We start from the raw sequence: 23371 nt of genomic DNA on the forward strand, positions 1-23371 counted from the left end.
GTGTGACTGTAGTTGGTGTCCTGTAGTAAACCGCAGTTTATTTTCATAGGGAATCCTGACATTTTACCTCCAAACTGGAGAGAACTCCTATTGTCTGGTGTGCCCTACTGTGGGCCGGTCTATCTGCACCCTGGGACTTGTTCCGGCACAGGTCCTTGTGACTACTAAGACCATATAGTGTGCTTGAGTTAAAAAAAAAAAAAAAAATCCCAGTTTCATAATCCCTGATGCAGATTTTTTCAGTGTGCAAAAACTGTATGAACATAACCTTAAAGGGAGTCTGTCAACAGAATCCAGCATATGTCTATCCCCGCTGACTGATTCCGGTGACCCTAAACGATCAGCTGGATTTTGTTGACCGACTCCTTTTGAGTATAGAAACAATACAGATGTATTTTTATTATTGGTGTATTTCATGCTGTATTATTATTTGTCTAGGTGGTATATATCGGGAAGTCTTCCATAATGGATGCCGGTAATGGTAAGAAGGAAGATATTTCATTTAAAAAAAAAAATCTTTTATTGTCTGCTAGACCATCCCCTAAATAGTTTACGCAGTGTCTTTCCTTATCCTGTTTCAGGTGCTCATGCATATACTGTTGAGAAGTACCATGTGACCACTGTCTCAAGTTCTGCCCTTCTGTTCTGTCAAGATGTCACCCTGCTCCTCTTCTGCCTCTTGGCCTACTCCCTATACATGAGTCCCCCTTTGACAACAACAACAAAGGATTATGTCCCGCCCTTCCTATTTCCGGTCGAAGATCTCTTTCCGGTTTTGAGAGTTTGCCATGTCTAGCAGGGGTATAGGCATACTGTTTCGTGGTTACGACGAGCCTGCTGCAGAACCTCATTTGCTGAATGCTATACAGTATATATATTCATTTGCCGAATGCTATATATATGTATAGCATTCGGCAAATGAACACTGATTCTGCAGCAGGCACGTCCTTGCTACGGGCAGGCAAGAGTTTTTCTCATTGGAATGAATAGTCCGATGTTAGACTCCGCCTCCTCAGACGAGCTTCTGGCTGAACCAGCGTTGATTGGCCAAATCACTGGCCAATCAACGCTGGTCTATTCATTTCAATGAAAAAAACTCAACTGGTAACAGCATACTTACCTGCTCGTAGCAAGGACGAGCCTGCTACACAATCAGCCTTCATTTGCCGAATGCTATACACTGTATAGCATTCAGAAAATGAGGTTCTGCAGCAGGCTCGTTGTAACCCGAGGACCATACCCTGAAGTACATACCCAGCCCTGGTTAATTCACTAAGGAACCGGAAGTTTTCTTGCCGCCCTTCCATTGCGCATGCGTCAACCGGAAGTTCGCAGGGGGACTCATGTATAACTACACTCTTTTTTTTTTTTTTTTTTTTTTATACTGCCTATAGTCCCCCTACCCTCTGTCAGACCACATAAAAAAAAAAAAAAAAAAATCTTGGACAACTCTTTTTTTAAATCTAAAATGTTTCAGTTTGTATTTAATGTTTTATGATCTTTTTTTTAGGTTTTACCCTTTTGACTGATGAAAAATTTGATTTTGATATATCTCTGTCTCCTACAAGGTAACCCCCTCCCCACACACACTTTTTTTTAATTATTTCTCTGATCTAGATTATGGACTGTAGTGATATTGGTTTGTTTTTCCAATAGTGCGAAAGAGGACAATGAAGACTGTGATGATGAAGTGTTCATCGGGCCAGTGGGACATAAAGAGAAATGTATTACAGCTGTTTTAAAGAGTCCGAGTTCTGAGGAAAGCGTCTCTCCTCTAACCACTGACCGGTTGGCCTGGAGTCCCCTGAGTGGTGATAAATTTGTAGAAATCTTTAAAGAAGCACATTTACTTGCCCTACAACTGGAATGTTTTGCTAATGACGACCAGAAGAAAGAGGAACCTGCACAGACTGTACCAAACCCATCTGTGGAGACATTTGTTCAGGAGTCAAAGTCTAAACTAAATCTCTTTGATTCATTTAATGAAGTCACTAAAACTCCAGTTGCCATTAAGAGAGAGACCTATTGCATACAGGATAGCCCTTTCCACCAGCTTCCCCCCTCCGTTCAGCAGAGACTTGCCCCTAACAAAAAAACTGAAAGCTTATGTGGCCCCGAATCACAGAATCTCTCTAGTCCCCTCAAGGTACCAAAACTGGTGAAAAGTCACTCATCGTCCCCACTTGCACAGAAAACTAAAGCTCCTCAAGTAAAAAGTGGTGGTCTGTCAGCAACCAGTGGTAAATCTGTAAGCAAACTACAACCTATGAAGGCACCTGCTGTACTTACAAAAAACAACCGGTTAGCTGTGGAGAAGGTATCCATCACAATGACTGTTTTCTTGATTTCTTTGTAGAACCTCATGACTTCTGATTTGCTGTCAAATTGCAAAGATCTTAGAGACCTTCTAATGTTAAACATTCAGGCTGAAGCCCCATCTAGTAGAAACTAAGCTTGGTTCACATCTACTAATGGGGTTTCCATTCTGGGGGTCTGCTTGGGGACCCTCCAAGTGGAAACCTAATCCGCATAAAAAAAAGCGGTTATCTTAGGAATTCCACGGACCGCATAGACTATAATGGGGGTCTGTGTGGTTTCTGCTCAAAAAGGGTGGAAAATACAGAGAGAAAAACACTTCTTGCAGCACTTTTCTCTCCACATGTTTAATTTAGAGAGGGGAACGGAATCTGCTTACAGTGGCAAGGGCAGATGTGAACAGAGCGTCAGCTTTTCTTGTTTCTGATATTTTTAGTTTGGGGAGGGGGAAGGGTAATTAAGTCCTCCCCCATCCCCTGCTTTCTCTTCCTCTAGCCCTCATCAGTGCTATTAGTTTAGGTGACTGACTCTGTACTGTTAAGAGGGCAGTGTCGGGCAGGAGCCAGGTAAAGGTTGTGAGTGCTGCATCACTTCTCCCTGTCTGACACTGCCCTTTTCACACTACAGAGCTTAAATAGCACATTGGACAACAAAACTGTGCTTGTTATTTGGGAACAGTGGAGGCTAGAGAGTCTGCATAACTTGGCTAATTGTTACCCAAAAGTGAGCAATCTTGCCTAATACTGGTATTATTGAATGACAGCTGAAAACGGCTGTGTTTGGTTTTTATCATAAAGTCTGTCACCAGCTGCAAACAAAAATGTATACAGCATCTGCATGCTGTTCTCAAGCTGAAAATGACCAGTGGGCTAATTCATCTGAGAAATAGTGTGTGTGGCTGACTTGAGAGAGTTCTAAGATAGCCGAGTGTTTGGCATATTCATCAGGCTTGGTCAGTCCATTGACTATAAACACGGTGATGGTGGGGATGTGCAAACAGGATCTGTAGGACCTGTGTGGTTAGTCATGGCGAAGTATACTATCCTCTGCACAAGCAGTGAAACAGGAACTTTCTGTCAAAATTTCAGCCATGTTTTTATTGAATATGTGATTTTTGTATTTCTTTTTTTCTCAGCCCAAAGCAGTTAAGACTAGTCCTGCTAGAAAGAAAAATCTGAGCAGTATGGGCTCCACTGAAGACTTGCTATCTGATAAATCCAGTATTGCATCTGATGTCAGTGATTCTTCCTTCAATACCAGCATTGTGGGACCAAGCAAAAGGACCCTACCTGTGCCAAATAAGGTAAATGCTCGTCCTAGAACTTTTGTTTTGCACTTATAAATTTTATTTTTTTTAATAACTGTGCTACTCAAATCTCAGGGCAGAATTGCATATGGAATCCATGCTTCATTTAAAAGGGAAAAAATCCTCACATTTGTAACTATTTTATTTAATGAGATTTATAGTGAATACAGTGGTAGTATGTCTTACAAATGTAGAAGAAAAGAAAAACAGAATTCCAGTGTCTGCAACTGGTGCCAGGGCATTGTCTATGCAAAACCTTGACAAACCTGTGACTTGTTCAGGTGACGTGTAACTGCCATTACATATCCTTACAGGACAAGGCAGAAGTACCAGCTTGAGTAGCCTTTCTTAAAACAAAAAGGGATCCTTTTCAGTGTCACAGTGAGCAATGTCCACAGTAAACAATGAATTTTCTAGCCCTTAAAACCACAATCTTTTAGCTTTGTTGAATAAAAGTTTATAAAATTGGACAATAGACTTAACAGGGTGGTAGTTCTTGCTTGAGTGTTATGCCATAAGCTGCTATGCAAGGGCAAATTTATATCCCTCTATCCAAACATACCTATGCCCCTTCCCAAGTTAGCAGCCAATAATACCACTATTTAGTGTATCACGTGACACTCGTAGATGCTGTAACATAATGCAGCATCTGGGTGAATGTCACCACTTTATCTGGCACTCCTCAGCTGAAAATATAGCATCAGGGCTGTTGTAGCAACCATCTGTAGCCAGTCCTGTTCCCTTATTAGTTGGATAGTCTCAGCACTGAAAAAGGGTTGGTTAGGTTAATATAACAAATGCTAATTAATGTTATATGCCACTTCCTGGGCTCGGTCACCTCATAAGGGCTGTGAATTAAAATGTTAGTTACCAAAAATGTGCACTACAATATTTAAAGGGGCTCTATCACCAGATCCAGATTTACGGGTTATGAGCTAAAGATATGCCTGAATAGCTTTTGAAAAGGCTATTTAGGTGCTGCTAATAGTTTGTAAAAAGACACCCCCACCTCCACCCCCTTTTTGTTAATTACCGTGGAAGTCAATATGCAAATAAGCTCGATCATGCACAGTGGGCATTCCGTGCACCCCTTAGCGTCATAACTCCTGGATGCCCACTGCTCTTCCTTGTGCCTCCAATCACGCCTCCTCCTGCTTATTCACTGCCTCCATCGTCGGTGGCTTCTATTGAAATCACGCGCGTGCGCAGTAGCGCTCCCTCCGGCATGCTACTGCGCATGCTCCAGCTCACAATGTTCTCTATGGGAAAATGGTGCTGGAGCGTGCGCAGTAGCGAGCCTGAGGGAGCGCTACTGCGCATGAGCGTGATTTCAATAGAAACCGCAGACTATGGAGGCGGTGAATAAGCAGGAGGAGGAGGGCTCCATAAAGGGGTATTCCCATGAGCATAATCATATCTATATTTGTAGATAAAAAGTTTTGCAAACATAAGTAGTGAAAAATTCTTCAGAGTTTTAAAGAGTTTCACTAATCCTCTTGGTGTAGAGTATCACCAGCCGGTAGCTTTCTGGTGTAGGTTCTCCCTCCAGTCCCTCCTCTCTACTAACCCCCCCCCAACTGCCCTGGAAATTGCCCTTATGCAGCCTGAGACTTCACCCTACACCCACTCATTTCTGTATGACCTTCTCCTGATGGCTGCCGCTGTCCCCCCCCCCCCCCCCCCACTCGGTCCTGGGACACAGACTTGGGTGTTTCTCTATCTGCTGCTGATTAGGCCCGCTGCTTTCTCCTGTTTCGCAAACTGCCGCTGCCTTGTAGCGCACAGGAGATGAATTTCAAGATCTTGACCCCCTGCTACCATTGTCTGACCCTCCTTCATAAGTTTTACCCCGCAGTTTCGGATCTCTGTTGGCGCTGTGGTTTTGCCTTGGGTTCCTTCTTCCATATTTGGTGAGAGTGTGGGGGAGATCCAGCCATTCTGGGTCTGTGTTCTCCTTATGTGAAGGTTTGTGGGTGCTCTTCTTTCCCTCATACCAGACAAGCTCTCCGTGGTGGAAAGAGACCTTCTGCGCCACTTCCTCACAGCTGCCAGGACTGTTATCTCTCGGCACTGGTGTAGCTCTGCAGCTCCTTCCCTGCTGGAGTGGCTTTAGGAATTCCACCTTATCAGGAGAATGGAGGGCCTGGTCGCGGCGGACTGTCCTGATCCGTCCAAGTTTGAAGCCCTCTGGCGGCCGTGGGTTGTGTTTCAGGAGTCCCCTGAGATCTCTGCCTTGTTTGGCTGAGCCTTCATTTTGTCCACTGCTCGGCCCTGGCTCCCCTGGGCCCTGCTTCTTTGCAGCCCTCCCTTTTCCCCTTGTGTCCTGTCTGTCTCGTCTTCCCGCTCGCCTCGTGTTTCGTTTGTGTTTTGTGCTCTTTGGTCTTTTCCCACCTCTCTCTGGTTTATGTTCTTTGTTTGACATGCTTTTAGCATTTATTTTGACTTGGTTATGTTATGCTTAATGGCTGTATTTGGGTCTTACTGTCATTCTATGGGCATAAAGCCCTCTTTATTGTGCTATGTACCTTTAATAGAAAAGTTTAATAAAATCAGATTACACTTAATTATCTTAGTGGTGACAGTCTGTTGTCTTGATTTGGTTGCCAATAGATACGACCACAAACGCAGAAACTTTTTATGGTCTGGAATTTGCCAGGAACCCAGTTATGACTTTCTTATTGTAGCTGGATTATCAAGCGGTGGCACACTACATGTATCAAAAGCTATCCGAGACACTCTAAGGAAATCATAGCTGATTTTCTGGCCTTAGAAAAGTCTCGCATTCTTGGTCGTAGCCACTTGCAAGCGATCAAGACAACAACTTGTGGATGTGGCTTGAGTGAAGCGGATGCTCTGGGGAGCAGCCCAGGCCATGTGTGTCACCTGGTGATTGGGCAATTCTGTGTCAGCTGGGAAAGGTGTGATTGAGATAGATATATATATATATATATATATATATATATATATATATATATATATATATATTAGTCCTATGAAAAAGTTTGGGCACCCCTATTAATCTTAATCATTTTTAGTTCTAAATATTTTGGTATTTGCAACAGCCATTTCAGTTTGATATATCTAATAACTGATGGACACAGTAATATTTCAGGATTGAAATGAGGTTTATTGTACTAACAGAAAATGTGCAATATGCATTAAACCAAAATTTGACCGGTGCAAAAGTATGGGCACCTCAACAGAAAAGTGACATTAATATTTAGTAGATCCTCCTTTTGCAAAGATAACAGCCTCTAGTCGCTTCCTGTAGCTTTTAATCAGTTCCTGGATCCTGGATGAAGGTATTTTGGACAAACAATTCAAGTTCAGTTAAGTTAGATGGTCGCCGAGCATGGACAGCCCGCTTCAAATCATCCCACAGATGTTCAATGATATTCAGGTCTGGGGACTGGGATGGCCATTCCAGAACATTGTAATTGTTCCTCTGCATGAATGCCTGAGGATTTGGAGCGGTGTTTTGGATCATTGTCTTGCTGAAATATCCATCCCCGGCGTAACTTCAACTTCGTCACTGAGTCTTGAACATTATTCTCAAGAATCTGCTGATACTGAGTGGAATCCATGCGACCCTCAACTTTAACAAGATTCCCGGTGCCGGCATTGGCCACACAGCCCCAAAGCATGATGGAACCTCCACCAAATTTTACAGTGGGTAGCAAGTGTTTTTCTTGGAATGCTGTTTCTTTTTGGACGCCATGCATAACGCCTTTTTTTATAACCAAACAACTCAATCTTTGTTTCCAAAATGAAGTTGGCTTCTCCAAATGTGCTTTTGCATACCTCAGGCAACTCTATTTGTGGCGTACGTGCAAAAACGGCTTCTTTCTCATCACTCTCCCATACAGCTTCTCCTTGTGCAAAGTGCGCTGTATAGTTGACCGATGCACAGTGACACCATCTGCAGCAAGATGATGCTGCAGCTCTTTGGAGGTGGTCTGTGGATTGTCCTTGACTGTTCTCACCATTCTTCTTCTCTGCCTTTCTGATATTTTTCTTGGCCTGCCACTTCTGGGCTTAACAAGAACTGTCCCTGTGGTCTTCCATTTCCTTACTATGTTCCTCACAGTGGAAACTGACAGGTTAAATCTCTGAGACGACAACTTTTTGTATCCTTCCCCTGAACAACTATGTTGAACAATCTTTGTTTTCAGATCATTTGAGAGCGGGCTGTCCATGTTCGGCGACCATCAAACTTAACTGAACTTGAATTGTTTTGTAGAAAGAAATGGTCCAAAATACCTTCATCCAGGATCCAGGAACTGATTAAAAGCTACAGGAAGCAACTAGAGGCTGTTATCTTTGCAAAAGGAGGATGTACTAAATATTAATGTCACTTTTCTGTTGAGGTGCCCATATTTTTGCACCGGTCAAATTTTGGTTTAATGCATATTGCGCATTTTCTGTTAGTACAATAAACCTCATTTCAATCCTGAAATATTACTGTGTCCATCAGTTATTAGATATATCAAACTGAAATAGCTGCTGCAAACACCAAAATATTTAGAACTAAAAATGATTAAGATTAATAGGGGTGCCCAAACTTTTTCATAGGACTGTGTGTGTGTGTGTGTGTGTGTGTGTGTGTATGTATATATATATATATATATATATATATATACATACATACATACATACATACATACATACATACATACATACATACATACATACGCGTGGTTCGCATATTAGCTAGCTGGCATCGGATGCAGTCACATTATACCACCAATGCTACATGGTGTTGGCCATTTGTATATCCCCAGCAGTTTTTGTGCATTTATCTTCTCCACTGTGGTTGCTGCCATTTATCTTGCTTTGTGGGAACATTACACTCACTATGTTTTGTTTGAGAGGACAGTACGTTGATATGGCGATACACTTGTATAGTTATCCCTCTTGTGCTATTGTAGCACCTAATTTGTCCTTACCCGGTGAGTTGTTTTTTTTTTTTAATGTGATATTTATACACTGTTTTTTTTTATTTATATTATGTTAAGTCCATTTTTTACATTTATTTGGTCCTTTCTACCTTTTCTCTGATTTTATTCAAGTAGGAGTGGTGTTATAACTAGCTTTGTATATTACCACATCATGGACCTGCCATTTTTATTCTTCCAGCTTGGATTAAGCAAAGCACAGTTCAAAACACCATCAACAACAGTGGGTGTAAGAAGGAACACCTCCTCCTCCTCATCCTCCCATTCTAGCATGAATGCTAGTCTTAACTCCAGCCTGTCCTTCTCTCCACCTGCAGTTACTGGTAAGTAGCATTTCACAATGTGTATTGGAAGTGCCAGTCATGTTTGTTGCACAGTGCTCTCTGGGTTTGCTAAGAATTTAGATATGATTCTTTTGCTTTTCAGCTAAGCTCAATTCATCTATCAACACCTCAGTGAACACGTTAGTCACCAGTTCACGACTAAAGCCAAACACAAACCGCCTTGCACTTGTCCGCCCTATTGGTGGCTTGGGATCATCTCTGAAAAACCCCACTGACTTATCTAGAAGTAATCTAAAGCCAGGTACAGAAGCAAAACCTTTTGGTAATAAACCTGCTTCAGTGTCTATTACCCAACAACATACTCCATCTGGCAAGATTCATAGACAAACATCTGCACCTAATTTGCAAAGATTGCCTCCACCAACTAAAACTGAAAGTGCTGTAAAAGGAACAATTGCCAAACCTCAGGCAAGGGTAATGCCTACCCCAACAAATAGACTAAAGCTTCCACAAAAGCAGGAAGGTAAGGACTTCCTTATAATCTCATGTCTGAGATGCATTATTTTTTTGTTTTTCTTTAAGTCTCTTGATCAATAATCTTGAATGCATATTTTTATGTAGGATTGTCACCTGATCGGGCTATAGGAAAGTCTATTAAACCAACACGGTTACTGTCTTGTGGTGAAATCGGAAGGTAATATGAGGCTGAGATGTAAGACAAAATGCACGCATTAACAATTTAAAATTGGATTATTGTGAATATATCAGTTCAGAGCTTTCTCAAGAAAATTAGAACATATATGACTGCCATAATTTACAAATGTATGAGGCTGTGCAACATTCAAGGTATGAGGGCCCCAAAAATAGACTGTTCCACACCTAAAAGCTGCAATAAAACTTTAAGGCTGGGGCCCCACGGACCGGAAACGCCGCGATTTGCCCGCAGCAGAGATGCTGCGGGAAAAATCGCAGCGTTGTACAGTGCATGCAAAGTGGATGGGATTCATGTGAATCTCATCCCCACTTTGCGGCAAAGATCGCAGCACGGACATGCTGCAATTTGCAAAGCCGTTGCGGCTTTGCAAATCGCAGCATGTCAATTATCTACGGAAACACCAGCGGCTTTCCCGTAGATATAATGTTAAGAGAGTCCGCAGAGCAAAACTCTGCGAACCTTCTCTTTAAAAGCGCAGCGGAAAGAACCGCAATGCGTTCCCGTGGGGCCTTAGCCTAAAGGAGATTTCCCATCTAATAACAAAAGAGCCACTCTATTAATTGAACTGTTGAGTGCACAGGTGGAAAACTCCCAAAAAATTTTAAGACACCCAGTTCTTGAGACTAACCACAAATCTTAATAAACTGATTAAAATATATGGAATACAAAAATATGAAACCAAATGGCAATACATTACATAATCTTATAACAATACAAAATTAAGAAATCCGTATAATTGATGTTTGCTACCAGTCTGGGAAAGAGGGGTACAAGAGCAAATCTGTTAAAACTGATAGATGGCATCATAGAGACTTTATGGGATTATTATTATTATTTTTTTAATTAAAAAAAAAAATGCTAGTAATTTTGGATACTATTGGTGTTCTACTTCTGGGGTTCCCATCTATCCAGATAACATAGAAATAAGTTATAAGTTGAGTGCCTTTTTGACAGCTATGTTTTTCAGCACTATTGGGCCATCAATGGTGTACACCAGGGGTAGGGAACGTACGGCTCTCCACCTGTTGCAAGACTACAACTCCCAGCATGCATACTGTCTCTGCTGTTCTTGGAACTCCCATGGAAGTGAATGGAGCATGATGGGAGTTGTAGTTTCACAGCAGCTGGAGAGCCGAAGGTTCCCTACCCCTGGTGTACACCCACTGTATTCTTGCTCATGCAGATATATACACCTGCGCCTGTGTCCGCTTTAGCCAATCCTGTCAGTTTCCGTCTTCTGCCCAGATGTTTTTTAAGCTGGACACAGTCAAACATGCAGGAATTTGTGTCCAGTTAAAAAAAAAAAAAAAAAAACTGTTTCGCCACAGAGAGACTCAACACTCACGGGCGGTCACTTTGCAATCCCATTCACTTGAAAGAGTTTGAAAACTGACTGCCAGTTTTCCGTCTCCTGTCCACTTTCTCGGGCAGAAGACAGAAACCCTCAAAGTGGAGACGGGCACAGGTGTGAACCCGCCCTAAACCAGCCAGTAGAAATAAACTTTTATTTTTTACTTTCTCTAGTGGCATTGCTCAAAGCACTCCATTGGGAGCAACAAAAGGAATCGCAACCAATTCTAATATAGCATTTAGGAGTATATCTGCTACTCCGAACTCAAAACAGGTGTCTTCCCTGCCAACACCTGTCAGCCGCAGAACATCTGGACTTGTAACACCAAGAACTATCCCAAGGCCCATTTCTTCTTTGAGACCGGTAACAGATGTCCAAGCATCCACCAGATCTGTGATAAAGTTTTCTGCTGGGTAAATGGATAAAATTTCTATATATCTAAATCTATTCTTTGTTTTCTATATATTTTTTTTTTTTATTCTAATATATAAAAGTTTGAAAAGGCAGTTATTAATAGGGCAGAACCAGTCATTAAAGACCTTTCATGTCATCAGATGTGTGGTATTGCATACCACTAGAAAGCAGGCAATGCACTGAATTCATCACAGCCTAGCGATGACTCGAGCTATAAGATCTGCCTTTCCAACAGTGGGGAGATATGTGCCAAGACAGGTGCAACGCTTTCCACATTCCCACCCACTTGTAAAGCACCAGGTTTAAAAAAATCCTTTATATTGTTTAAAAGTGAGGAAAAAAAATATAAACACTAGAAAAGCGATGCCCAAACAATCGCAAGCTGGCAAACAAACCAAATGGAGGGCAAGAACAATCAGCATGACAAGGTGTGAGACGCTCACTCATATTAATACTCCATGAGAGGTAGATGTAGAAGCAAGAAGTTAGTTGGTTGGAAGGGGGTGTTGCACAGAGAACAAGCAAAGTGTGTGTGTGTGTGTGTGTGTGTGTGAAGGGGGGGGTCCAGTGGCCCTGCCGTTGGTGGCAAAGTTCATAGAGTACAGCTCAGCTAACAAGATCTCTAGAGTCCTGCACGCTTTGGAAAAGGATCCATGTCATCCAAGCTTAAATGAAGGACTTGTACGTATTCCAAAGGCATGCCCTGGATTTCCTCCACATTGCGGATCCAATGAAGGGGCACCTTGAAGAGGTGGATGTGAAGACTCTGTGCAGTGTAGATGGGATATGGTACCATATGGTTGAGGGTTTAGAACCTGCTGCTTGATATTTGCATGCAATGGGGGTGTACATCTTACCCAGACTACTAAGGTGGGTGAGATGAGAAAACTCCAGAAGGAATGTTTGTTCTCAGAAGACAACTTTTGTCTGCTGAGCATTTTGGTAAATGCTCAGTATTGGGCTGGATTTTTAGGAATGGCAGGTAGGTTGGTAGTGGGACCTGTCATTCCACCCCCCCTCCAGTCCACACTTTGGGGATGTTTCGGCAGTGACTCAGCTGCAGAGAGCCTGCTCATCAAGGGAGGCTTAAGAAGCCAGCTCCAGCAGCAGACTGGGGGCAGAGCTTGGCTGGAGAGCAAACAGAGAGGTCATATTTTTGGAGTTGTGTCCTGAATGATTCTACTGGCTTTTGGATTTCTGTTATTTTAGGTGAGGTAACCTATTCTATGTTTAGTTAGAGCCTAGCCGGGCAGGGATTTATTTTTGTATTGTTTCCTTTTGTTGCTGCACTACCTTTTAGACTGAAAATAAATTCTACCTTTGTTTTGGACTAAAGAAACTGGACTTTTGTGTCTATGCCACCCCACCTAGCAACCCCAGACCCTGACAAAAATAAATAAATAAATAATATCACACTTTATACTGTACTTCAGCAGCTGACATGTTTTTACTTACTACCATATAAAGATATACAAGATAAAACTTGTTTCTAGGTCTGCAGAATCTGAACTGGAGAAGACTGAAGTTGCTAAAAGTCCATGCTCTCCTATTGAGGAAGACCATGCTGCTGCTTCTACAATCTGCTGCTCCTTAAACTTTTCTCCAGAAAGCAAACCTGAAATTGTGGCACCAAGTGAGGAGAAACAGACCGTAAATGAAAAACCATCAGAGGTAACATTTTCAACACTTATATATGTATGATTTTTGTCCATTCCTGCATTTTGGTTAAATGTATGTATTTATTTATGTAGGTTTTGTTGATTGACATTGAGGTGGACAAAGCAAATATGAAAGTGAGAAAGCCATCATCTGACACTGAGAGCCAACCTCTTATTGACCTTTCCAACACCCCAGAATTTAACAAGAGACTTGTACCTCTCAAGCCAGCCAATATTGGACAGGTAAGATTGCTTAGTCAGTTTGTTGGCTCCAGATTACTTTCCAGTTCCTTTAAATGGAAATGCTGTGGGTAGAAAGACTTCATTTCATGAGTTAAATGTAATTTCCCTGCTTTGTTGGCACTAGTAACTACTTTGATCTGCTCAGGAAATTCCTTTATGGCTCCTGCTGGAAAATAATGGCTATAATAAATCATATTGTGCTAAACAATGTGGCATCTAGTTACATAGTTAATACACTTCTAACATTAGTCCAATAGCCAAAGAACTCCAGTTAACAACTTTTCACGAAAAAATAGTACATTTGAGAAACACCGTAACATATCAAATAAAAATGCTTCATTCTCTATTTTATTAAAGGGATCCTATCACTCAGACAATTTTTTTTTTTTTTTTTTTTTTTTTTTTTATTTCCTAGGTACAATGTCGGAATAGCCTTAAAGAGGACCCTTCATGGGTTTGGGCACAGGCAGTTCTATAAACTACTGGAACGCCCCCTCCCTCTGCTCACAGTGCTTGTCCATAGAGGAGTATTATCATGAGGGGAGGGGGGTGTTCCTCCCCGCTCACACAGTACAGCGCGATAGGCACTGATGTGGAGAAAGACGTTCCTGACACTGTCAGGAACGCCCTTCTGACTGTAAAGAGCTATGGTACCGGGACCGATAGCTCTTAACCCAGGGCACAGATCGGGAAAGCAGACAGTGCGCTGAATTCAGCGCACTGTCAGCTTTCCGGCAGTATATAGAACTGCCTGTGGGCAAAATGGTGAAAGGTCCTCTTTAACCCCTTCCCGACATTCGCCGTAATAGTACGGCGCTGCAGGGAAGGGCTTCCCGCAAACCGCCGTACTATTACTGCGGATGCATGGTGCGCACACAGAAACTGTGTGCGCACCATGCACAGCGGGTGTCAGCCTTAATATACGGCTGACAATGCCCCGTAACACCCGCGGTCGGAACCGGGTCCGATCGCGGGTGTTAACCCCTGAGATGCCGGTGATCAACATGACCACCGGCACCTCCGGGGTTACAGTGTCATATGGTGCCGATCGGCACCCCCTGCGCCGGTTTCGGGGGGTGCCGGTGTTCGTAGGGGGCAGCCCGGGGTCTGATCAGTGACCCCGGGTCTGCCCCTTCACTTACCCCGTCCTCGCGCCTGGCCGATCCTGCCATAAATGAAGCTGTCAGCCTGTGCGTCTACACAGGCTGACAGCTTCCTATACTCTGCAATACACGTGTAACACGTGTATTGCAGCGTATCTTTATTGAAGCAGTGATCAGCCGATCACTGCTTCAATCCCCCATGGGGACAGAAAAAAAAAGTGAAAAAAAAAAAAAGTCAAAATAAAAAAGTTTAAATAAGTTTAAAATAAATTATAAATAAATAAAGCCCCAAAAATCCCTTTTTCCCCATATAAAATGTTTTATGTAAAATAAAGAAAAATAGAAGAAAACATTACATATTTGGTATCGCCGCGTCCGTAATAACCTGAACAATAAAATTAAAACATTATTTAACCCGAACGGCGAATGTCGTAAAAAAAAAACGTAGAAAACCGCACAAAATAATGATTATTCACCACCTTTCTCTTACAAAATGTTCAATAAAAAGTAATCAAATGGTCAGATGAAAACCAAAATGGTACCAATAAAAAGGTGTTCCCGCAAAAAATAAGCCCTCAACCAGCTCTGTCTAGCGAAAAATAAAAACGTTATGCCTTTCAGAAGATGGCGATGCAAAAACAATAGATTTTTTTTCCCTGAATTGAATTCTATTCTGCACAAATAGCAACGCATTAAAAAATCATATAAATGAGGTATCGCCGTAACCGTACCGACCCGCAGAATAAAGGTAACATGTTACTTACAGTCCTATGAAAAAGTATGGGCACCCCTATTAATCATTTTTAGTTCTAAATATTTTGGTGTTTGCAACAGCCATTTCAGTTTGATATATCTAATAACTGATGGACACAGTAATATTTCAGGATTGAAATGAGGTTTATTGTACTAACAGAAAATGCGCAATATGCATTAAACCAAAATTTGACCGGTGCAAAAAATATGGGCACCTCAACAGAAAAGTGACATTAATATTTAGTACATCCTCCTTTTGCAAAGATAACAGCCTCTAGTCGCTTCCTGTAGCTTTTAATCAGTTCCTGGATGAAGGTATTTTGGACCATTTCTTTCTACAAAACAATTCAAGTTCAGTTAAGTTTGATGGTCGCCGAACATGGACAGCCCGCTCTCAAATGATCTGAAAACAAAGATTGTTCAACATAGTTGTTCAGGGGAAGGATACAAAACGTTGTCTCAGAGATTTAACCTGTCAGTTTCCACTGTGAGGAACATAGTAAGGAAATGGAAGACCACAGGGACAGTTCTTGTTAAGCCCAGAAGTGGCAGGCCAAGAAAAATATCAGAAAGGCAGAGAAGAAGAATGGTGAGAACAGTCAAGGACAATCCACAGACCACCTCCAAAGAGCTGCAGCATCATCTTGCTGCAGATGGTGTCACTGTGCATCGGTCAACTATACAGCGCACTTTGCACAAATAGAAGCTGTATGGGAGAGTGATGAGAAAGAAGCCGTTTCTGCACGTACGCCACAAATAGAGTTGCCTGAGGTATGCAAAAGCACATTTGGACAAGGCAGCTTCATTTTGGAAACAAAAATTGAGTTGTTTGGTTATAAAAAAAGGCGTTATGCATGGCGTCCAAAAAGAAACAGCATTCCAAGAAAAACACATGCTACCCACTGTAAAATTTGGTGGAGGTTCCATCATGCTTTGGGGCTGTGTGGCCAATGCCGGCATCGGGAATCTTGTTAAAGTTGAGGGTCGCATGGATTCCACTCAGTATCAGCAGATTCTTGAGAATAATGTTCAAGACTCAGTGACGAAGTTGAAGTTACGCCGGGGATGGATATTTCAGCAAGACAATGATCCAAAACACCGCTCCAAATCCTCAGGCATTCATGCAGAGGAACAATTACAATGTTCTGGAATGGCCATCCCAGTCCCCAGACCTGAATATCATTGAACATCTGTGGGATGATTTGAAGCGGGCTGTCCATGCTCGGCGACCATCTAACTTAACTGAACTTGAATTGTTTGTCCAAAATACCTTTATCCAGGATCCAGGAACTGATTAAAAGCTACAGGAAGCGACTAGAGGCTGTTATCTTTGCAAAAGGAGGATGTACAATAAACCTCATTTCAATCCTGAAATATTACTGTGTCCATCAGTTATTAGATATATCAAACTGAAATGGCTGTTGAAAACACCAAAATATTTAGAACTAAAAATGATTAAGATTAATAGGGGTGCCCAAACTTTTTCATAGGACTGTATGCTGTACGCTGCACGGGAAAAAAAAAATGCTAAAAAGCAATGCTAGAATTGATGTTTCCTTTTACATCCCACCCAGAAAGAGTTAATAAAATGTAGTCAATAAGTTACAGGCCCCAAAATGGTGGCATTGAAAAGTACATCTAATACCGCAAACACCAAGCCCTCATATGGCCACATTGCCAGAAGATAAAAATAAAAATCTAGCTTGTACAATGTGAAGACAAAAACCCCAAAAGTCGCCAAATCATTAGGACATAAGTGGCTGCGACTAGAAGACTAGAAGGAAATGTGTAAGCGGTGCGAGCGTTTTCAGGGGACCCCCCATATTTAGAGCTTATGAGAGATAATACAGCAGCGCTGATCCCCCAGAATGCCCCTCTTCCCTGTCCATGTCATAGGAGCTAGTGGGAAAATAGAATGGGATTTAGTGTACCCAATTTACTCCGCACAGCTTACATATTCACTTTGGGGTTATTAATGCTGACTACATCACTTGATAAATTCTTTGAGGGGTGCGGTTTTCAAAATGGGGTCACTTTCTAGAGGTTTCCACTGTTTGACACCTCAAGGGCTTTGTAAATGCGACATGGTTCCTGAAAATGATCACAGCAAGCTCTGCCCTCTAAAAGCTCTTTGTCGCGCCTTCCCTTCTGCGTCTCGCTGAGCGTCCATATATTAGTTTACACCCACAAGTGGGGTACTATGGTAGTCGGGAGAACTTGCCTAACAAATTGTGGGATGCGTTTTCTCCTTTAACCCCTTGTGAATGTGCAAATTCTAGGGCTAAACGAAAATATTAGTAAAATAAATTCAAATTTGAAAATTTCACCTCCATTTTGTTAAGCACTTATAGGGTTAAATTACTAAGTATATGTTGTTTTGGCTTATATAAGGGGTGCAGTTTTGAAAATGGGGTGATTTATGGGGGGCTTTAATACAAGGGTCTTTCAAAACCCCTTCATAACTGGATTAGGCTGTTTAAAAAATGGGTTTTGGAAATTTCTTGAAAATTTTGAATATTGTTGTTTCACTTGTAAATCTTATAATGTCCGTAAAAATTAAAAGGGTGACTAAAGTTTGATGCCGACATAAAGCAGAGATCTGGGACCTGAGATTTATGATATAATTTTGGCGGTCTGACTATCTGTATGTAATGCACATCATTTCAAACTTTATAAAATGCATATTTTTCAAAATTTCCACCAAATTTCCAATTTTTTTATAATTAAACACAAAACCTATGAACCAAAATTTACCACTAACATGAAGTACAATGTGTTACGAAAAAACAATCTTAAAATCACTTTGGTAAGTTAAAGCGTTCCAAAGTTATTGCCACATAAAGTGACACATGTCAGTTTTGAAAAATCGAGCTTGGTCAGGAAGTCAAAAAGTGCCATCGGCGGGAAGGGGTTAAAACAAAGATTTCACAGAAGGGAAACAAAAGCTGCTTCTAAAGTATATAAAACTTATTGACGCTATTTGTAGGAGTAATGTTTAGCTCATGGAGGATTTCCCTGACTGATGCATACAATACAGTTGTTAGCAGCACTAGACTGGGAATGGGTTCTCTGCAATAATTAATTAATGGATACCACCTTGTTGCATCCAAAATATATTAGAACTTTATACTATTTATTGAGATGGTTACCTTGCCACTCTCATAAAGTTCCTGACTAGTCATAGAGACATATAATTAGTCGTATATGATTGTTGAACTAATTTAATGGCTCCATGTATAGACTTAACTGTCAAATAGCACTAAAAGATTTACCCTGTTTTTAATGTATGATTATAGGGACTTCATTATCAGATCAAAGTGTGTGTGAGTAATCATACATTTTCACACCAGTGATGGCAAGTTTAAGGGCCCTATCACATGCCTCGTTCTATCTATGGAAAACAGACCATGTGTGGACTGGGCTGTGCTTGGCAGTGTGCATAGGAGTCACTGCGTCATATTGCTTTCCGTTCATTGCTGTAGCAATTGGCCAGTTCGGGAGCTCACAGCATCATAATGGACTATTATGTAGTGACTCCTACACACATGGTAGACTTCAGTCCAGGAGATACTTCCCACACATGGACCATTTTCCACATTCTGGACGTGGCCATGCTTCAGCTCTGTCTCATTCAAATAAATGGGGCTGAATTGGACACGAGCGTCTTCATCACATAGTATTTGTGCTTTAGTCTCCAAGTGCCATAGCCTCTTGAAATTACCAAGTGGTGTGGATGTCAGATGTTGGACCCTTGTTAAACTTAATATTGATCACCTACTTATAACCTATGGCCTATAACGTGAATCACTGAAGGGCTATAAAGGATTCTTCATGACTAGATGTTGTATAACCTTTTTCTTTTTTTCTCTTTCCAGCTGATTGATCTGAGCTCACCACTTATTAAGCTGAGTCCTACAGGGGACAAAGAAAATATTGACTATGATTCTCCTCTGTTAAAGTTCTAAAGCTGTCATCTCTGTCGGAAGACTATTGGATTGGTCCATAAATACTTTGTGCAAAAATGAGTAAACTGAGATATTGCCCATAAGGACGTGGATTTGCGAGTTATTTCTCCAGTACAATGCAACTGACAATTTACTGATTTCATATGCCGATGTAGCAGAGTTAATCTGAAGAGCCGCAGCAAGGTATCTTATAAGAGAAAGTAGCAAAACCAATGAAAAGTCTTTGAGGTTTTTTTTTTTCATTGGTTTTATGGTCTTTTGTGCTAAGATACCATGCTGCTGTAGTTTAAACAGTTTGCAGAAACTTAGTTTCTCTGCTAAATCTGCAGTTTAAGATCCCATTTTGGTTGTAAATGTAAACTTTTACTAACTACTTGTATTTAAACTGTCATGGCTCAGACATTAGATGTCCCTTATACAAAACGCATCTGTAAGATTCTCCTGCATCACCCGTTGCATTAAAAAATAATATACAGATATGGTAAATATACTTCTAACTCAGAACAATCTAAGCTTGTGCTACATTGACATTGTATTGATAAATCACTTTAAGACTAAGGCCCCAAGAAGTGGGCACTGAAAAGCACTGTGGGAAAAACCATAGTGCTTTTCAGAGTCCGCAGAGTTTTGCTCTGCGTACTCTGCTTTAGTTATAACTATAGGGAAACCGCCAGCATTTCTGTAGTTATAATTGACATGCTGCAATTTCCAAAACCGCGACTGTTTTGGAAATCAGCATTTCCGCTGCAGGTATTTTTCTGCAGTGTGTGGATAGGACTTGCTAGAATCCTATCCATTTAGCAGGGACTGTAAAATTCTGCAGTTTTTGCTGCTGGGGCTCCAGCTTACAGTGGACTTGTCACTACTCCTGATGGGTCTGTTTTAGTTATTGGTAATGTCACGGGCAATGTAACCTTTCTGGAGCATTCTGGTGCTAGCATGCTGCATTGTGCAGATCTTCCTGGAAATTGATGTAAAATCCTTGTCAGTGGGCTGTGACAGTTCTACTTGGTCCAATCGGTGCAAACCCAGTGGACAATTTATTCATGCATTTCCAGGAAGTATAACACCACTCTCTCTTGATGCTCCAGAAATGTAACTTCACAGGGAATTCTGGAATTTACTAAATACACCAGGTCCTCTGACTGTCAATATAGACTTGTAGTACACATGGGGAAAAAAAAAAAAAGAAAAAAATTGTTCTAAAAGTATGTCTCTGAACATAAGGTACCTTTTAGATGTTTTATGTATGTTGTACATGTTAAAAGAATGGAATGTAAAGAAATGATCAGTACTTGATTCTGTGTAAATGTTGTATAATTAAAGACTTATTATATAAAAAAAAAATTTTTTCCATCTATTATAGAAATAGTATTAAGGGGAATGTTAGACAGATATGTATGACCTTTTTTCTACCAACCATCATACATTGACCATAAGCCTTAGATCATCAATGTAATATCCAGCAGAAATACTTCATGTAACTAAACCTTCGGATTTATGATTTTCTGACAGTATCTGTCATTAATACATTTTGTAATATACTTTAATACTCCTTTCTGTGAATACCTGTATTTTTTTCGCTCTTTCCCTGCTTCTGTAGCGAGAGCTTTTCTTGTCTCTCACTGAATGTAAGGGTCCGTTCACATGATGTAACATGCCTTTGATTCTGACATGCAAACTCGTGTCAGTCAGCGCTGCAAAACAGAATCCCCTTGACTTCAATGGGTTCTGTTTAGCACACGTAACACATTGAAATAAATGGGTTAAAAAGCCTCCCATTGATTTCAATGTGTCACACGCACTAAGGTAGCCTTCACACGCAGTAAACGCTCCGCTCACTCTGAACGTAAACTCGTTCAGAATGAGCGTCGATAAAACAGATCCCATTGATTTATATGGGTGCCGGCATATGTGCGCTACCCATTGAAATCAATGAGAGGCTTTTTTACCTATTGCTTTCAATTTGATACACGCGTATCACATTGAAAGCAATAGGTAAAAAAGCTTTCCATTGAGTTCAATGGGTAGCGTGTGTAAGACCAAACCCATTGAAGTCAATGGGATTCTGTTTTGCAGCGCTGACTCTGAAACAAGTTTACGTGTCAGAATCAACGGCGCATTACATCTTGTGAACGGACCCTAACTGTGTATGGGCTATCTAGTACAGAAAATGAGGGTATGGGGAGAGTCACTTGAAACAGTTATACAGTGTTGGCCAAAAGTATTGGCACCCCTGCAGTTCTGTCAGATAATACTCAGTTTCTTCCAGAAAATGATTGCAAGCACAAACTCTTTTGTATTAATATCTTCATTTATTTTGCCTGCAATGAAAAAAGAGAATGAAAGAAAAAAAAAGTCAAATCATTGATCATTTTACACAAAACTCCAAAAATGGGCCAGACAAAAGTATTGGCACCCTCAGCCTAATACTTGGTAGCACAACCTTTAGACAAAATAACTGCGAACAACCGCTTCCGGTAACCATCAATGAGTTTCTTACAATGCTCTGCTGGAATTTTAGACCATTCCTCTTTGGCAAACTGCTCCAGGTCCCTGAGATTTGAAGAGTGCCTTCTCCAAACTGCCATCAAGAGATCTCTCCACAGGTGTTCTATGGGATTCAGGTCTGGACTCATTGCTGGCCACTTTAGAAGTCTCCAGTGCTTTCTCTCAAACCATTTTCTAGTGGTTTTTGAAGTGTGTTTTGGGTTATTGTCCTGCTGGAAGACCCATGACTAGAGATGAGCGAACACTAAAATGTTCGAGGTTCGAAATTCGATTCGAACAGCCGCTCAATGTTCGTGTGTTCGAACGGGTTTCGAACCCCATTATAGTCTATGGGGAACAGATACTCGTTAAGGGGGAAACCCAAATCCGTGTCTGGAGGGTCACCAAGTCCACTATGACACCCCAGGAAATGATGCCAACACCTCTGGAATGACACTGGGACAGCAGGGGAAGCATGTCTGGGGGCATCTAACACACCAAAGACCCTCTATTACCCCAACATCACAGCCTAACAACTACACACTTTACACACTCAATACCACCTCTCTGACAGTAGGAAAACACCTTGAAACATGTGTATTTGGCACTTGCAGTGAGGAGAGCTTGTCACCAGCAGTGAATTTGGCCCTTGTAGTAAGTTGAGGTTGGCACCAACATTTGTTTTGAAAATCAGGGTGGATTGAGCCTCTAACCAGCAGAGTTTGGGCAAATTCATGGTGGAGGGAGCCTCTAAAAACCCCAGTTTGGACCAATTCATGGTGGAGGGAGACTCTAAAAACCCCAGTTTGGACCAATTCATGGTGGAGGGAGACTCTAAAAACCCCAGTTTGGACCAATTCATGGTGGAGGGAGCCTCTAAAAACCCCAGTTTGGACCAATTCATGGTGGAGGGAGCCTCTAACCAGCCCAGTTTGGACCAATTAATGGTGGAGGGAGCCTCTAAACAGCCAAGTTTTGGGAAATTCATGGTGGAGGGAGCCTCTAACCAGCCCAGTTTGGACCAATTCATGGTGGAGGGAGCCTCTAACCAGCCCAGTTTGGACCAATTCATGGTGGAGGGAGCCTCTAAACAGCCCAGTTTGGGCAAATTCATGGTGGAGGGAGCCTCTAAAAAACCCAGTTTGGACCAATTCATGGTGGAGGGAGCCTCTAATTAGCCCAGTTTGGACCAATTAATTGTGGAGGGAGCCTCTAACCAGCCCAGTTTGGACCAATTAATGGTGGAGGGAGCCTCTAACCAGCCCAGTTTGGACCAATTAATGGTGGAGGGAGCCTCTAAACAGCCAAGTTTTGGGAAATTCATGGTGGAGGGAGCCTCTAACCAGCCCAGTTTGGACCAATTCATGGTGGAGGGAGCCTCTAAACAGCCCAGTTTGGGCAAATTCATGGTGGAGGGAGCCTCTAAACAGCCCAGTTTGGGCAAATTCATGGTGGAGGGAGCCTCTAACCAGCCCAGTTTGGACCAATTAATGGTGGAGGGAGCCTCTAAACAGCCAAGTTTTGGGAAATTCATGGTGGAGGGAGCCTCTAACCAGCCCAGTTTGGACCAATTCATGGTGGAGGGAGCCTCTAAACATCCCAGTTTGGGCAAATTCATGGTGGAGGGAGCCTCTAAACAGCCCAGTTTGGGCAAATTCATGGTGGAGGGAGCCTCTAACCAGCCCAGTTTGGACCAATTAATGGTGGAGGGAGCCTCTAAACAGCCAAGTTTTGGGAAATTCATGGTGGAGGGAGCCTCTAACCAGCCCAGTTTGGACCAATTCATGGTGGAGGGAGCCTCTAAACAGCCCAGTTTGG

The 23371-nt window shown here is 41.8% G+C and overlaps 1 protein-coding gene across 1 annotated transcript; it reads left to right on the forward strand.

The window, feature by feature from the left end:
• Window positions 1–465: 465 nt before the first annotated feature.
• GTSE1 (G2 and S-phase expressed 1) lies at window positions 466–19063 on the forward strand. The gene is made up of 11 exons (XM_075275866.1): window positions 466–481; window positions 1511–1568; window positions 1657–2317; window positions 3452–3619; window positions 8759–8900; window positions 9004–9384; window positions 9483–9555; window positions 11101–11340; window positions 12835–13012; window positions 13093–13242; window positions 18974–19063. The coding sequence occupies exons 1-11, from the start codon at window positions 466–468 to the stop codon at window positions 19061–19063; spliced, it is 2157 nt and encodes a 718-aa protein (XP_075131967.1).
• The last annotated feature ends 4308 nt before the right edge of the window (window positions 19064–23371 follow it).

The sequence above is a fragment of the Leptodactylus fuscus genome, chromosome 5, assembly GCF_031893055.1.
Source record: "Leptodactylus fuscus isolate aLepFus1 chromosome 5, aLepFus1.hap2, whole genome shotgun sequence".
NCBI classification, from domain to species: domain Eukaryota; kingdom Metazoa; phylum Chordata; class Amphibia; order Anura; family Leptodactylidae; genus Leptodactylus; species Leptodactylus fuscus.